The 17,726-nt window shown below is 38.2% G+C and overlaps 1 protein-coding gene across 1 annotated transcript in view; it reads right to left on the bottom strand.

Moving 5' to 3' along the window:
• Window positions 1-11,179, bottom strand: part of LOC125227779 (ecdysone-inducible protein E75) — a 132,256-nt gene extending 121,077 nt beyond the window's left edge. The window contains exon 1 of the mRNA XM_048132112.1: window positions 10,703-11,179. Coding sequence (XP_047988069.1) covers window positions 10,703-10,958 — 256 coding nt within the window. The 5' untranslated portion in view covers window positions 10,959-11,179. The remainder of the gene's footprint in view (window positions 1-10,702) is intronic.
• Window positions 11,180-17,726: the final 6,547 nt, after the last annotated feature.

Raw genomic sequence — 17,726 nt, 5'->3', positions numbered from 1 at the left:
ATTTGAACGAGTGCGACCGAAACATTTGAGTATTATTGAAGATTTTTGAATGTCTAAAATCTTATTGGTAGTTGTCGAAAACCCGCTTTTTCCATAAAGTGTTGGCGCGACGTCAAGTGGGTGATAGGCGTACGAGCAAGTACGCGTTGGATGGTCGACTACTATGCGCAGCGGTTTTTACGCGTACTTACGGTGACACACAATCGAAAAAGGTCGTCGAGCCATAAGTACGCATACCTGCTCGTATCGTACGTTTATCACCCACTTCAGACTGCGTTTCGATCGGCGTTTAGCGACAATGATTATCAGCTCGGCTTCATGGCTTTACGAACCTTAGCTCGGACCATCGAATATGAAACTTATAAACTTCTTTATACACAAAGGGTATAAAGAAGTTTATAACCAGGTGCTCCATGACAATCTGTCGCCAGCACCGCTACACTTCAACGGCCAAGTCACACAACATCCATACTAATATTATAAATGGGAAAGTGTGTGTGTCTGTTTGTTTGTCCATCTTTCACAGCAAAACGGAGCGACGTATTGACGTGATTTTTTAAGTGGAGATAGTTGAAGGGATGGAAAGTGACATAATACTTGACATAGGCTACTTTTTGTCTCTTTTTATATCCCCCCACTTCCTTAGAATGGAGGATGGAAGTTTGTGGAGAGATTTTCGAATTTAACGCGAGCGAAGCCGCGGGCAAAGGCTAGTTAACTATAATAATAAAGAAATCGCAGTAAGGAACTTTATGTAGATTTCATTACTTTTTAGAGATAAACAAGCAGCTCCATCGAGACGGCTATTTTTTACAGAGTGTTTTTGGTGGGATATACATAGGCATAGATATATAACACTAACAAGGTATCTATTGTCTTAGTCCGTTTTCACATTATCCGATCCGATATCGGATGTCGGAAGGATTTAAATGGAAAAAATCCAAGATAGCGCCTGTAATGTATGGGGTATCAGTCCTACATCCGATATCGGATCGGATAATGTGAAAACGCATTTAGTCTCATTAATTATTACTTATGTCAGAGTTTCACTAATTATTTCCTTTTATTCATTTATTATCTCAGTTTAGGTTTATACGAGTACCAAACGAGTAGTATACGAGTAGCAAATATATTACCAAAACAATACAAACTATCATTAATTTATTATAAAAACGTAATCCAAAGTGCCACACCTGGCGGCCTAACCATCCGCGTTGTGTCCAAGACGAAGCCTGACCGACGAAGCTAGCAAGTCTCTCTACATGTTAGCTGAAATACTGTCAAACCATTCACTGTGATTACTCAGATTATTATAAGCAAAATGATCTTCGAATGAATTTTCTGGACAATTGAGATGCATGGGCGCAGTCGAAACCAGCTCGCCCCTTCAGCCGTGTCCCGTTGAAAATCGGAAAGATTCTTTTCCTTAGCACATTTAATGTTTACAAATTGGATTCGCCTTCTGTCACCTAAACTGGTAATTTTATGTATGAGGTCATTGGTCATACAATTATTAATTTATACAGTTATTAATTCTGTATCTCTACTCGCATTGCTGCTGCGATTCTAAAATATTTAATATCCATATATTATGAATATTCAATAAATCATACAATGACATTCGTGATGTGACATGGATGTCAGATGTCACATCTGTTGGCACAATGATTGCGTTCTGTTGAACGTATTTGAGCTCAACATATAGGTTTATTATCACTAAGTATATTATATTAATGAACAACGAAACGGATGTGACATTTTCCTAGTCCACCAACGTCATCTAGTCATTTTATTTGGCAATAATTAGACAACATGCGAACAAACTTAGCCAGCGAAGCGATCACAACTACGTCGAGGCCGACCAAAAAATATATTTTGTAAAAATTGTGTTTTGAGCCAATATTTTGATATTAAAATAAAGTTTTTTGATAGTTATTTATAGTATAATATAAAAACAAGTAAAAATATGTGTGAAAATATGTTTTTTTCCACTCCCGGGTTACGAAACAACGCCATCTAGTTTTAAAGCAAAAACTAAGCTTTTTTCAGGGGTACGCTTTTTTATATGGGCTATATCAGTCTAGTATTAAATGGTCCTTGGTTTTAACTAAGTTTTAGTTATCCACTAAATCATAAAAACTTAATTGTAGTAACATAATTATGTAATCATTATCAATAATTTAATAGTTTTAATCTTAACATCCGCTTTCAAAATATGGCGTAACCGAATATTCGGCCGAATGTTCGGTTCGGTAAGAGCTGAACCGAATGTTCGGCCGAATATTCGTATTCGGCAAAGTCCATATCGGCCCATCTCTAGCTTTTATTATTAACAAGTATTCTACACCTATGGCTTCTAAGCCGCGTGCTGGCTGAACCACAGCTTGCTAAAAGTTTTACAAATGTAAAGTAGACGTGTGCGCCGCGCCGGCGCGCCGCCGCCGCCGGTAATTTTGGCCACGCCGCCGCCGCCGATTATTAATCGGCGTGAAATCGGCGTGACCTTGGTAAATAAATTGCTCAAACTTAGTATTTGATTACATTTTTGGACTTTTTATGCAATTTCCAATACATATAATTTACTTTTATTAAAATATTCTGTATTAAGCACTAAGAAAGATGCGAAAAACCGGATATGGGGGAAGATCTATGATCGTGACGACTTTGATCTGGCATACGACTTGACACAATTGTTTACAGCACTACGAGAATACCACATCTGGAGAGCCAAGAACTTTCCCTGTTGGATCTTCTGCTATCTTTTCATCTAGATCACCATTGAATCCATTCAAGATTTCATGGCTCCTCGAAATATTGTCTTATATATTTATTATATTTATATATATTTGGGTATACTCGAAAGTGTCTTTTCCTATCCCGTGTTCACTTATATGTGTTATTTAACTCATATTTTATATAAAAGTGTAAGTAGTACACCTGTATTGATCAAATTTTCAAGAATAAAAACAAATAAATGAATTTTATATAAGAAACATGAAATCAAGGTCACGCCGAATTCACGCCGAAAATACGCCGCCGCCGCCGATTTTTTGACAAACGCCGCCGCCGATCATTTTTTAATCGGCGCACACGTCTAATGTAGAGGTCAGTCCTCCGAAAATAAAATGTGGGTTAAAAAAACTTTTTACTTTTTTAGGTTTCAGTCTCAAAGTTCGTTGTGTCGTTAGGTACTTACAAGAATAAATTTTCCGTTCTCAAGAAAAGATGTACATACTTCCAAAACAATTTTACCTCGAGCAGCCTGCTAAGCGCACACACCCGAAAATTGTCGAGTAAATTTCTACGCAGGAAAACTCAAAGTCGTATCGTAACAATTAACAGTATAAAACTTTAACGAATTGATTAAAATAAATCGGCGCCCTGAATTAAATTGAACTTGAATATAGTAATTAGACATATTTGAATTACCAAACCTAAAGATTTTTTTTTTTAATTTTTCAATAAAAAAAACAGTAATATTCTGTTCTATTTAAAAGATCATCGGTATGTTTGGTATTGATAAATACATCCGGGTAAGCCAATAGTAATATTTAAAAGTGCCGACAATTTTTGATCAGTTGAGTTTGTGCAACCTACAGTTAAATGTGTTGTTCCTGTTACGGGGCATACTTGTTACACTGTCCTAACCTCATAAGAGTCATAAGTTGTGATTTGAGACTGGGGTGCTCATGTGAGTGTGTTCCCTCCAATACAACCATTATTTAGGAGCCTTTATTTTTTAACCGCCGCACCCAAATCTCAAGGAAGGTGGTTCTCAATTCGTCTGTATTTTTTTTATGTTTGTTCCATGATATCTCCGTCGTTACTGAACCGATTTTGACATTTTATATGTGCATACAGATTGGTCTCATTTATCAGAACCTTGTTCTGATGATGGCATCCTGGAGAAATCGAGGGAACTCCTCAAATCTGAAAGGCATACATATGGTGATTTTTGTGTTTTTATAAGAACTGCATGCATTAACGTACGGAACAGTGACATTTGGTGTAGTGGAACTGCTGATGATGGTCAGAACGGAACTCCTTAAATCTGAACGGCACACTTATAGTGACTTTGGTATTTTTATAAGAACAGCATGCACTTACGTTCAGAACAGTAACATTTGGTACAGTGGAACTGCTGATGATGGTCAGAACGGAACTCCTTAAATCTGAACGACACACTTATAGTGACTTTGGTATTTTTATAAGAACAGCATGCACTTACGTTCAGAACAGTAACATTTGGTGCAGTGAAACTGCTGATGAAGATCAGAACGGAATTCCTCAAAACTGAACGGCACGCTTATAATGACTTTGGTGTTTTTATAAGAACAGCTTGCGTTTACGTTCAGAACAGTGACATTTGGTGCAGTGGAACTTCTGATGATGATCAGAACGGAACTCCTCAAATCTGAACGGCACACTTATAGTGACTTTCGTATTTTTATAATAACAGCATGCATTTAAGTTCAGAATTGTGACATTTATTTGTTAGGAGATTTGTTCTCTTTGTTATGCTTACATTTTGAGTTTTCAAGTCAAATTCTGTCAAGCTCGATTTCTTAAATCGGATATCGGATTAATGAGGAATTGAGGAAACTCCTAAAACCTTAACGGTATACGTAATACTTATATTCATTAAATGTTTGTTTCCATCAAATAATCAAGGATTTATATTAAAAGCAGTTTTAAAAATTACCTACACATTTCTACGTAATCCAACATTCGCAAGTACCTTTCACCAGAACCCCAAAAGCGGCGGTTTATTTTTCTTAAAAAATTATTACATTTGCGGCCATTGACACGCATGACACGCATGACAATGATGATTTGTCAGCCATTTGCTAAATTGCACGGTGGCTTATGGAAAAAAACAAATGAAGTCGTCTTCTAATAGTCCTTGTTTTAATTCGTACTACTCGTAATTAGCGACGTTACAAATAGTAAATAGTTAGGTAAACCTAAGTAGTGAACCTAATGTCTTAAATAGAATTGGCCGTCTGGTTATAAAATAAATAAAACAGAATAAATATAAATATTTTAATTTTAATGAATAATGATCCACGGTAACCATGTTGATATCTTTAAAATATTCATTTTATTATAATTGTCCGTATTACTTAAAAATCTCTTTAAAAACATTCAACTATGTATTTTGCAAAAAAAACACATCTGATGTAATCACCACAAGCTTAAGCTAATATTTCAATCCAAAGGGTACCGCTGACACTGTAACATATGCCGAAAATTTTCCGCCAACATGAAATAAAATAACCCTTATGATAGAGCAAACGTTGCCCGGGCAAGACCTCTAACCGTGAAGGTCCCAGCCTTGCTCGCGCTCAAGGCTGAAGGCTCAGGCTCAAGGTCCCGATGCACCCGGGAGCCATCGATCGCCAGTGCCCATAGCAACACGGGCTCTACGCTGTGGCGGTGGGTCATGGACACATCTCCGCTGTGATTGCTTCCGCGATTGGATTAGGCTTACACTGGCTGGTTTTAGCAGTGCTCTGACTTTCCTGGAAAAATGCCGATATACTCGTACGGTGTAGGTATGTATACTATGTACAGTGGAATGTGTCAAATATGTATTGGTGTGTGTAACGCGCACAGAGGAGCGTGCAAAATCTGGCGTTTATATTTGTGTTATCTATTATCGTCGCTTGTTCGTATGTTGTAGTTCTATATAACCAAATATTGTGTGATAGTGGGCTCTAAAAAATTAAAGCTACATACCATCAGCTTTGCTTTTCTTTCAGGGATAGGTAAGTAGCTAAGCCTATTTTCACGGACATTTTCGTGTTACTTAGAAACTACAATTTCATTCCAAAATTAATTTTAAATCATAAGTATTAGGTATCTTTCTATCAAATTGTATAAAAAATGATTATTTTTTTAAATCTGCATCTGTGTATGGCTACGGCCACATGTTTTTCCTTTGTTATGATTTTATTGCGTAAAAGCAATAGCATAAAGCAATGTTACATTGCGGATTTCTTATCAACGACCTTCGCTACGAATCATTACGTTTTCCACGTTGAAAAGAAGTACATAGCTAGTTGTTCTCTACATAAACACCTACCATCGTCATTGAGTCTCATCCGTATGTACTACACGTTTACTGCGCAAATCTCATGGTGAGCCGATGGAGTGATATAAATCACAGAAGGCACAGACATATTTCCATTATATATGGACGTTCTTGTCTTGATATTAGGCACAGTGCATCTTGCTCGCATCCATTCACAAGCGAACGAGAAGAACTGATATCACATCAATATCAAAACAATACAATATCTTTTCAATTGGAATAGGATTCTAAATTATTTTATTTGTTGTATTGATCAGTATGTACATATCTGCTTCTATTACTTTTCCGGATATACATGAAGGTATAGTTTAAAAGTGTTTGGCTTCTATGAATTACGGTAGGTATTTAAAGCTACTCGTAGATTTATTATTATATCGTATGGCTTTATTCCTGTTAAAATTTTAATTATTATACATGCATATAAAGTAAGATTACAATTTAACATCCAACTTAAGTAGCCAATCCCTTGCTTCGTAGATATTTAAAATGATAATCCTAAAGGAAAATACGTTCATATTTTCCTAATGTACCTAACTGATTTTCAATTATTGTGCCTATTAGAAGGATACCCAATAAATCAAATATTGGACGTCCTAAAATTATGATATCATGCTGAATTTATCCACAAACCCGTACTTACTTCGTCTTTATCACTACAGTGGGCGTCAGACACGTGTTTCCGAAAATATTCAACGTACGGCCCTGACCCCCGGCGGTCACGAAGGGGTGAGCGGGCGGGGGAGGGATGGATAGACCTTTCAGAATTTCACTTGTTTCTATACCAACGGTTAAAAGCCTTTCAGGGACAAAACTACTTGGAAAAACGTAGTTTCTGGGAAAGTTAGGTTGATCCTCATCGATAGTAATAAGTAGATTAGGTATGTTATGAAACAATTTATGTGTCGCGAGTGACGCGCCGTGACCTCCGCCAAGGTTGCTACGAGCACTTCCCTGTACTCAATCGTCCATTATGTGTACTAGCACTGGCTTGACTAGTTTATTCGCACCTCGATAGAGCCATCTTATCATTGTTTTGCAAGTCGACGTTATATAATGACTGAAATAATTAAAATGATTGCTATGTAGGTGAAAAACAGATCCTCAAAACATGAAAGATTATATATTTTTAGTTTAATGTAGGTACCATTAACTACTAAACTTTTAGACGTATTTTTCCACCCTTTTAAAACGGTTTTTACTACTAATACAAAATAATAGTTTTCACATATAGGTACACTAGAATGGAGTTGGAGATAATGTAAGTAAATTAATAGGTTATCTTCATCTATCTAATATTAGCTATTAGTATAAATACCTATCAGGAAGAGCAAAAGCGATTATATACGCAAATAGTCAGTTAGCTTGAAACATAATCACGTATCGCGTATCAGTAGGAAGTAATTTGCTCTTACAGAAGGTTACGTTGATAATGATAACACATATACATAGGAATAATATTTACTATACAGAGAATTATGTTGAAGCGTATATTCGTGTCCTTGTCCTCACATATAAGCGAAAATTACTCTGATAAGAATGGATATTTTGGTAGCGGATAGAACTATCTGGCAGATCGTGAAAATCTTTTTTTCTACTTCTTGAGTCTACGGAGCCCCGATTTCTGGGTTCAGGTCAAACGCCCTTCAAGCATCTGAAACTAACCTGTCTTGTCTATCTAGAGGTAATTGGTTTGCGATTATTATGTCAAAACACTATCACTACTCAAGAACTATAAGACATTCCTGGTCTTACCATCGTGCATCGGACACCGACATAATATATATACAAGTTTAGAAACGCATTTTTGCAAATAGCGAGCCATGGCCACGCCAGAACGGCTAGAATCAATACAACCTTATCTGTTAATCTGTTCACCTTCCGCACATCAAGGTAAAATTAGGTTGCAAATTTTAATTACGGACTTAGGTATGTGTGTCCTTAGTAGATAAATAAATCTGATATGTATCAATTTAAAAACAAAAACATAAATAGGTATTTATACCACCGTGATTCTGCGTACGCATTCTAATAAAACATTAGCAGGTAGTCCGTGATATTCCACGTGGAATATAACGATGGTATGGCAAATTTACGTAGTTTATGCTAAACTTGGTAAGTTCCGCACATCACAAAACCAGATCAGAAATTATATAGATTACCTAGTATTACAGCTTTAACTAAAGTTACCAAATTATTTTTTGCTCTACATTTATGATCCTATGTAAGTTAAGACCTGCATCAGTTACCACCTGGAAATATGTAGGTATGTACTAAGCTTTGCTTTTAAAAATTACCCGTAAAGTAATTTATCTTCAACATCAACATCATTTGTCTTACAATTACTGTACAGACACTACAGACAGGCAAAAGGCGCGATACGTACCGGTACGATGCAGGTCGGCCATTTTGATCCTGTGCCTCCATACGACTGTCAAAATAACCGGCACGTGATTCAGCGGACAAGTTAGTGTCAAAACAATGATACGGTGATATGCAGGGCTCGCAAACAAGCAGGGTGCAGGGGTCGCGCACCTGCTGCGCCCGCGCCGCTGACATTGTCAGATAAGCACCGACTATTATTTTGCCCAATGTCACATTGACCTCAATGACACCGACGCGTCATCACCACACGTCGCTGCGACCTTGCCATATTTATCTAATCTTTCCGTCCGCGAAAATAAAGTTAACAGGATTATTTTCAACAGGTAGGTCACGTGTGTTATAATGTGTTATGAAAGTGAACGCGTGCATCTCGAGATGGTATTAAGACTTTTTGTCTTATATCAAGATAATTATGCAGGTTTCGATTGAATCTGCTCTAATTAATTGACTGACGTGATCTGCTGTTTAATTAATAACTATTGAACCTTTTGGCATTTTATCGGCCGACATTATGAAAGATAATAAATATATGCGTATTTTGTGTAGGTATGTCATATGTCATAAAACGCTTAAGAGTATAATTATTTGTACCTACGCTGTGTAAGGCGCAAAATTAATACAGTATGAGTACCTGCATTACTGCTCATAATTGCAATATTTCTATGCCATATTGCATTGCAACAAATACTATGTGGTTTGATAAATACGACCTTCGTGACGCGCCATCACCCGGAAATCACTGTTAGCTGTTGACGCGCTGTTACAATTTTCCGAAGCAGGAAATATAAATAAATCCTCAGTCAAGGCGGAGTAAAATTGTTCCTATAGTGACCCTGGAACAGTGACCTAGTGTTCAGGAGTAGGTAAGCCTCCGCGCGCGGTGGGTGTTCTTATTTCCTGAAATAGGATCGTTTCACAGTTCGGACAATTGATGGATATTAAATTAATTTTCCCCTCACTAGCTCGGAAACACGTGTTTTGTCCTTATACCAGCGGGTAAAAACGCATTTTATCCACTAGTGGGTAAAGTAATTTGACCTTGAATAAAGTCAAATTAACTGCTTTAAAGTTGATAAAAGTAGGTGAATCTAGTAATAAAGATGATTTACCACCTGTGGTACTACTGGAAGCAGTAATAAATGCATTTTTTGCATTGTAGTTTCCTCGCTATAGTGAGGGGAAAGTTTTGTGTTACACTCGGGTGCAAATGTATTTTACTTCTCGTGTGTTAAAAAACTCGCAAGATCAGGATTCTATTCTAGAACCACTCGCTTCGCTCGTGGTTCAACTATAGAATCCTTTCACTTGCTCGTTTTTCAATTCCACACTCGGCGTTAAAATACAACTTTGCCCCCTTGTATAACAAATAACTATTACGTTGTACGTGTACACTGTTATGATTAGATCGATGAACAGTATAAGACGATCGCTGTGGAATACTGGTAATGAAGCCGATTTTCTAGGTTCGGATCCCGGTAAAGGCTCACACAAATGTGTGATGTAAACAGACCATCTACCCTTAGTACAAGCTATGCTTAATTTAGGGCTAGGTCGACCTATGTAAGATGACATCACCTGATAAATTTTACATTTATTGAATCACATTAAACGTTAACATTGTTAAGGCTATCTTTGAATATTTTCTTTATTCGTTGCTGAAATCGATATTACGTCGATCCTACTTGATTTTACAATTTGAGGACCATAAAAGGCGCAATAACGAAAGGATAAAATAGGTATGGCCCATATACATGAACGTAATTTTCACGGGCGCTGTTTCACTGACTAATAAAATTGGTGGAATTGCCAATGGGACCTCAAATATCAAAGACTATCTATGCAAACATGCGCGTAAAAATAGACCTTGAAAATAGGGGTTAAGGTGACAGAATTAAATCAATTTAAGTATAAAATATTTTATACTTAGAATTACCTAAGTAGATTTATTAAAATTAATTACCTAATTACTAGAATAGAGACAAAATCACTAAATAAGTTACGGGTCCATGATCTATTAAGGGTTCCTTAAAAATACTCTAAATTCAGTAAGGGTGAATTTTACAACCTTGCCCACTTCTTCATAGTGTGTGTGTAGCGATAGTCTCAAGTAAGAGTGACAGTTAGTGCGCGTAACACGTCTGCCACCGGAGAGCCATGTGCCTATTGACCTAGGTCCAACGTGACTTCCTTATTGCGATGGATCGTAGTAGGTAGTAGTAGACTCACCTAGATCGGGAATGGAGCTGGAAGGTTCCTCGAAGGACGGCGGCTTGTGGAGCCTCGGCTGCGGCGGGGGCGGCGGCGGCGGCGGCCGCATGCACTGGATCACGGAGTGCGTGGGCGCCGGCATCAGCACCGGCGCGCGGAACTCCTTCCCCGGCGGCGCCGGCAGCTCCAGCCTCCTCACGCCGGGCAGCATCTCCGGCTCGTAACCATTGTCCATAGGCTCGCGCTTGGGCGACATCTTCGGATAACACTGCATTGTTCCTTAATTAAACTAAGTCTCTATCTTAAAACTTTTAAACAGTCATAAAAAGTTTCTACACATACTTCATCAACGATTCATGCGCACGAAAAGTCCCGAAGACATTTTTTAAATCATAAAACGCTTGGGCGGGAACGTTGCAAGCCGGCGCCGGGCGCGTACTCGTATCGTGCGTGCGTGCAGCGAGCGCCGCGAACGCGAGACTCGTCCGCTCGCCGCGGGCAACTTTCTCTCACTGGCAGGCGGTCGCGGCCGGACGAAAGTGAATCTGCAGCGTGCGCCCCGCCGCCCGCGCGCCGCGCCGCCCTCATCTCACCCTCAGGTGTCCTGCACCGCCCGCCCAGCGTCGCTGACGCCGATGCAACGCCCATCCGACATCAACTTTAACCTTAACTCTGACCTTTGCTGGGGTGCACTGCACTCTCGACCTGCGGTTATTACACCTTACTAAAATTAAGATTTTTTAAATATATTTTAAAAAATAAACATTAGGTACTATCTCGTTAAAATTGATTTGCCAATCACTGATACAAAACCTAAAAAAAATTTAGTTATAAATTAAACGTTAACAATACAATTAAAAAACGATAAACAAATAAATTAATTAATTAAAATTAAATTAAAAACTAATCTAAATTAAACTGAATCTTAAAACTAACAAAATAAAATTATTAATATAGAAAAAAAAAGTATTTTCCAAATTATATAATAAATTCCCAAATCATAAAATAAATTTTGTTTCAAATTGCAAGTAACCACATTTGTTTTTAATATTTAAAAATTGCGAAATATATTATTCAGTCAAATATCTTATGTATTTTTTTAGTCTCTGCTGCGATTTAGCTGCTTTAGTCACCTTTAAAAAGCGCTGTCAAAGTATTAAAGATAGAGCTAACTTTGTCAAAATGGTGAAAAACGCATTATACGCCAAAGTGCTGCACGCTCAAACTAGTTGAACAATCAAACCCGATGAAATATTTCAAATAAAGAAGACCACCCTAGAAATATAATAATTTAGATAATTAATTACTACTAAGTACCTACACTAAAACATAAAATTTAGTAACGTCACTTTATTATAGAAATTTCCAGATAATATTCTATTAATGGTAGAATACGCTCATGTGGGTCTCTCAGGATTCCATGCCTCGAAAGGAAAAACTGAATCCTTACGTCCGTCTGTCTGCCTGTCAGTCAAGACCCTTTATCTTAGGAAACGCGTATCGGTTAGAAATTGAAACTATACATATACTAAGGTCTAAAAGTGTCCCGTGTACCTACCTATTGACAGAGAGACAGACCTAGACAGTCTGACCGAAAGACAGGCAGCCAGACAGACGGAAGGATAACAAAGTGATCTGATGAGCCTTTTTAGTTTTTCCTTCTCAGGTACGGAACCCCTAAATGACCGTACCGACACGCACAATATTTGGATCATATATTTATTTGTAGGGCAGGCGGAAAGCGAACAAAGCACCCAATGTGGTTGTGAAAAATTACTAAATAAAATAAGAGTGTTATTTTTTTTTTTTTAAATTATAATGCCGAATACAACGAATCAACAGGCGAGCCGCTGAGGGACAAAAGGGTGCTGAAGCCCAGGGATGGGGAGTGCAGTCGGAGCGCTCAGGTCACTGCCACCGAACTATCTATTTTCGAGGCTAGACAACGACCCCGCCATTTTCAAGCCTCACAATCTAATACGATGAAATTTTAAACGTAATTTACTTTGATGGAATAGAATTATTAAAAGTTAGCTCTGCTATTAAACGCGATCAATGCAACGGCTGAAATAAAATTTTATCTTGACATCCCCCGCTTAGGATCGATACTTGTAATGAAGGTTCGCCGAGTTCAAGACGCAGTGACATTATGACCTTGAAATGTGTTGACCTCGAACACTATTTTGGTACTAACAAAGAATTTGAAAAGGACGCAGGTCGAAGCATGTTTTTATTTAGCTTACACGGCTATATAAGCTTAAGGTACAGCGGGACAAATGTCAACTGGGGGTCAATTGTAACTGATCCATTTTTTCCATTACTACACTATGATGTTGAGTTCTACATGTATCTGTTATGGACCAAGTGATTAATAAGGGCATTATGTATAATGCCCGGACATTATGAATAATGCCTAGCCGTATTGGGCAAAGTGATTAATCATTGTGTTGACGCCATTTTTTATTACATTGCCCGGTCATTATGATACTGCTACGTGATCGTTGGGCAATTTGATAATAAGTTTAACAGGTTTGTTTAAACGCCATTTTTTATCATATTGCCCGGTCATTATGATAATGCTACGTAATCGCTGGGCACTTTGATAATAAGTTTTAACAAGTTTGTCTAAACGCCATTTTTTATCACATTGCCCGGTTATTATTATTATTAGCTTTTGATTGATATTTCAAAATTGGTCTCTTAATGCACCGCCTACAATCTTCTCTGCTTTGCCCAAAGGTTGACTGGTAGAGAATGCCTCATGGCATTAAGTTCGCCTTTTGTACATTAAGTTGTTCTTTTGTGCAATAAAGTTTAAATAAATAAATAAATAAATTATGATACACATGATTGTTGGAAAATTTGATAATAAGTTTGATAAGTATACTGAGTGTTTCCTAACAAATAATGAAATGTAAATTGTGCTTCTTTCATGAGGATAGGTACTTTTGAGTAGACTTGAACAATTAGTAGTCTTTCGATTTTTTATACAAATTAAATACCTATTTCCTTGTACGCCATCATCGTTTTAATTGAAGTAGACTTTAAAGTATAATAAAAATGAATACAAATTATTTTATTAAGTTGTTGATCAAATAGTGGTCAGTCAGGTCAGTAAAGATGATCAAAGTTAAATCAGTTTCACAAAACGTACCTATTATTAAAACAAAAAACATATTTCAAATAACGGTTACAGTTGGACGGAAATATAAAAAAAAATTACGTGCCACTGCTTGGCACAGGTTCCTCTCTTGTGTGAGAGGTATACAGTATAGTGACTGACCGAGCATAGCTGTTCTTTTCCGGAATGCTGTTATGCAGCATCCCCCTGACCCGGGGAGGATTTAGGGGTCTCACCTCCGGGCCGACCTCTCACTACTCAGCATAGCCTCCATTATCCCATGTTCTCGCTACATATACAGGTCTGCAAACCTCGTTACTGCCTTGAAGGAAGCTCTTTCCGCAGCCCAACGACTGTATTCTCCCAGTGTGCTGGCCGTATTGTCTGTCGAGCCACATTTCACGCTATCATTGGTCATACCTGCTAAACAAACTAGGCGTTTCACCATCTTTGCCATTCGTGAAAGTGCACTTTTATCATGGCGCTTACCGGTAGCCGTGCCTTATGGCTAGAAGCTGGTCTGACGGACCGAAACTCTTTATTGCCCTCTCCCGATATCATCTATGGACCCTGCCTCACTAAGGCTCAAGGCGAGCTCTGCTCTGCGGCCTATATCGGACTTTTCGTTTAACTCTAAATCATCTATCATAAGAGTTTTAATTTATTCACAATTAGTTTCATAAGATTTATATTAACCGGGATATAAACCGTGATTACTTTTTTGAATTTTATTGAAGTCCCGATATTTCGACGCAGTTTCATGCATCATGATCACGGGAAACTGAAGACGGCGGGTGGATGTCAAAGTTGCAGCGGCTGCGCGTCCTTTGTTGTTCGATATGAAACTGCATACAGTTTCTTGAACAAATCGGCACGAAAGTATGCTGAAGCTGGGCCATTTTTTTTTTCAAAGTTGTCCACCCCACTTTTTTTGTAACATGGGTATTTTTTACGCGATTAATACTCAGAATCGCGAGCTCTTTCGATCCTGATAGGAGAAAAAAAAATGACCCAAGATTTCCATACATTTTTTCGAACCTTCCATTCCGTTACCGCCATACAAAATGTATGAAAAAATGGTAACAGAATGGGAAAAAAACCTTGGGACACTTTTTTTCTCCTATTAGAATTGAAAGAGCTCGCGATTCTGAGTGGAAACCACATAAAAATTTCCATATCCAAAAAAAAAGTCGGGTGAACAACTTTGAAAAAAATGGCCCAGCTACGCCAATCCAGCTATTAGCTTTGCTACATGTTTTATTATTACTCTGCCCAACAATGGATGGGCATCATGTATAATGCCCGGGAAAAGTACAGCTATTCGGTGTGTTATTATTACTTTGCCCAACAGAGGATGGGCATTATGCATAATGCCCGGGCAAAATTCAGCTATTCGGTATGTTATTGTCACTTTGCCCAACAGAGGATGGGAATTATGTATATGACCGGGCAAAATTCCACTATTCGATATGTTATTATCACTTTGCCCGACAGAGGGTGGGTATTATGTATAATGCCCGGGCAAAATTCAGCTACTCGCCGTGTTATTATTACTTTGCCCAAAAGTGGATGGGCATTATGTATAATGCCCGGGCAATTTAATTATTTGAATAGTTATTATCAAACTGCCCACTCACAATGGGCATTATTCATAATGCCCGGGCATTATGTATACTTGTATAGTGCCCGATTTATCACTTGGTCCATAACATATCCACTGAACACGCCTACCATATATAACCGGTGGACACTCTATTTAATAATGCAAACATTGTAAAACATGAAAAAAATGGACCAGTTAAATTGGCCCCAGTCGAGATTTGCCCCGCTGTACCTTACACGGCTAATCGTCCAAAAATTTTCTTCAGTCGTAGAAAGTTCTTAAGTAAAATACCTACTCTGATGGCTAGATCTGCCGAATTTAGGGAGCACGCATGACGAACTGCAGCCACTTCAATATCAGACTTGTAGGGAGTTTTTTGTTTGTCCTCTAACATTCTTCGCACTTTTGATTTTTGCACTTTTGAACCTTCTATTCATTATTTATTAAGACGAGGTAATGTTTTTTTTACAGCTTCTTTTGTAGGGGTGTTCAAGTCAGTGTTCTATCAAAGTATGTATTCAGATTAAATTCCTTGTACCAGCGTATACCTAATTATAGATATAGAATTCAGAGGGCGAAAAATTCCTCCTGTCCGATGTCCTCACCAATGCAATGAAAGTAAAATTTCATATCAAAAAATAGTTATTTGTTTTACAGGGGGGGCAAAGTCGTTGTTCATCCGCACGTGCCAATGTTCATACCCGAGCAAGTGAAATAATGAAGTACTGAACCGCGAGCGTAGCGAGTGGTTCGAGAAATGGAATCTTGAGCGCTGCGAGGGTTTCGAGGCACGAACATTAAACAAAATTTGCCCGTGAGTGAATTTTTTTCACTACACCAACACGATGAAAATACTATCTTAATACTCTTACCTTAATCAAACTATTAAACACCCGGACATCAAGTTAAAATTTGTATGGTGTGTGGTTGAAAAATTTGAGCTTCGATCGTTAACAAAATTTGTTTAACCTACGTGCCTTGGAACCCTAGCAAACGCTCAATATTCCACATTCTGAAACACTCGCAACGCTCGCGGTTTAATATTGGAATTTTTCGCTTGCTCGGGTTTCGCTTTTCGCTTGCGTATTGACACTTGCGGTTAAACAACAACTTTGCCCCCTTGTAAACCAATATCAGAAATTAATTTTTCTAATTCATGTAACACCAGAACCAGACCTATCTCTAGATTTTACGCTGTTCCCACGTCCCTACTTACTACGCAGCAGACTTTGGACGTATAGAATCTCATTCCATGTTATAAATGAAACACGATGAAGTTCAACATCACTTTGCATTTGTGCGAAACATTTACATTCGGTCATTGTCATTACATTTTCCACAAGTTAGGACTAAATATCAAGCCGCGAAATCGAACACAGTTGTCTCTAGCTAAGCTAACACGCCATTTTGGCAACACAACAAAACTAACTTTTCTCTGTTCGAGGCATATCTGAATGCGTGGCGATTCGCCACAGACGTTTGTCATAATATTTGAAAGAAATTTAACATTTAAAATAATCCATGCGCAATCTTTGGTATCAAAATCGTATCATTAACTTTAACTTGGTCAGACACTAGTAACAAGTCGGTTTGAAGTTCGAATCAATAATCTGACTTGACTCATTTAAGTAAGTACCTATTCAAGACGCTCTGAGCGGTAAGCGAAGAGTTGTAAAATGTATGAGATCCAATGCATTTTACGACTCTTCTCTTTTCGAACCGAGCCTTTAACTCAGATTCAAATTATTGACGATCCGTAGCGTAGCGTATAGTTATCTTTCTCTATCGCTCTTCTGTATTGGTGCAACAGCTGGCCTAGCCGAAATGACAATCGTTGACGCTAGACGCCGATCGAAACGCATTCTGGCTCTATTGCGCCAATACGGGAGAGCGATAGAAATTGCTAGCTACGATAACAATATTATCGGAAGAGTTTGTGCATTTGGCTACGTACCTAGTCTAGTCTTACCGCGTAGTTTTACCAGTTGAACCACTGGGAATTTTCTTCCCAATAAACTTACTGTTAGTAAGGGCCAGGCAATAGGTAGGTTCGTAAGGTACCTATAGATGCCCGAAGGGCAGTGTAGAAATAGGAGCCCCGCACAGAGCGGGGCTCCGTCGAAACAGTTGTCGCGTCTGGTTTCGTAAAAAAAGCGATGTCTTACAATCAGTAAATCTATCGGGAAGAAAATTCCTAATGGTTCAACTGGTAAGACTACGCGGTAAAACTACAGGGAATAGGTCAGCCAGTTATGTATCGGGTAACGGAGCGTCCACGATTGTACTTTTTTTTTTTTTAATACTACGTCGGTGGCAAA

Source organism: Leguminivora glycinivorella, chromosome 7 (assembly GCF_023078275.1).
Source record: "Leguminivora glycinivorella isolate SPB_JAAS2020 chromosome 7, LegGlyc_1.1, whole genome shotgun sequence".
NCBI lineage: Eukaryota > Metazoa > Arthropoda > Insecta > Lepidoptera > Tortricidae > Leguminivora > Leguminivora glycinivorella.
The sequence above is the reverse complement of the archived record's forward strand: the minus strand, read 5'-3'. Positions and strand labels throughout refer to the sequence as shown.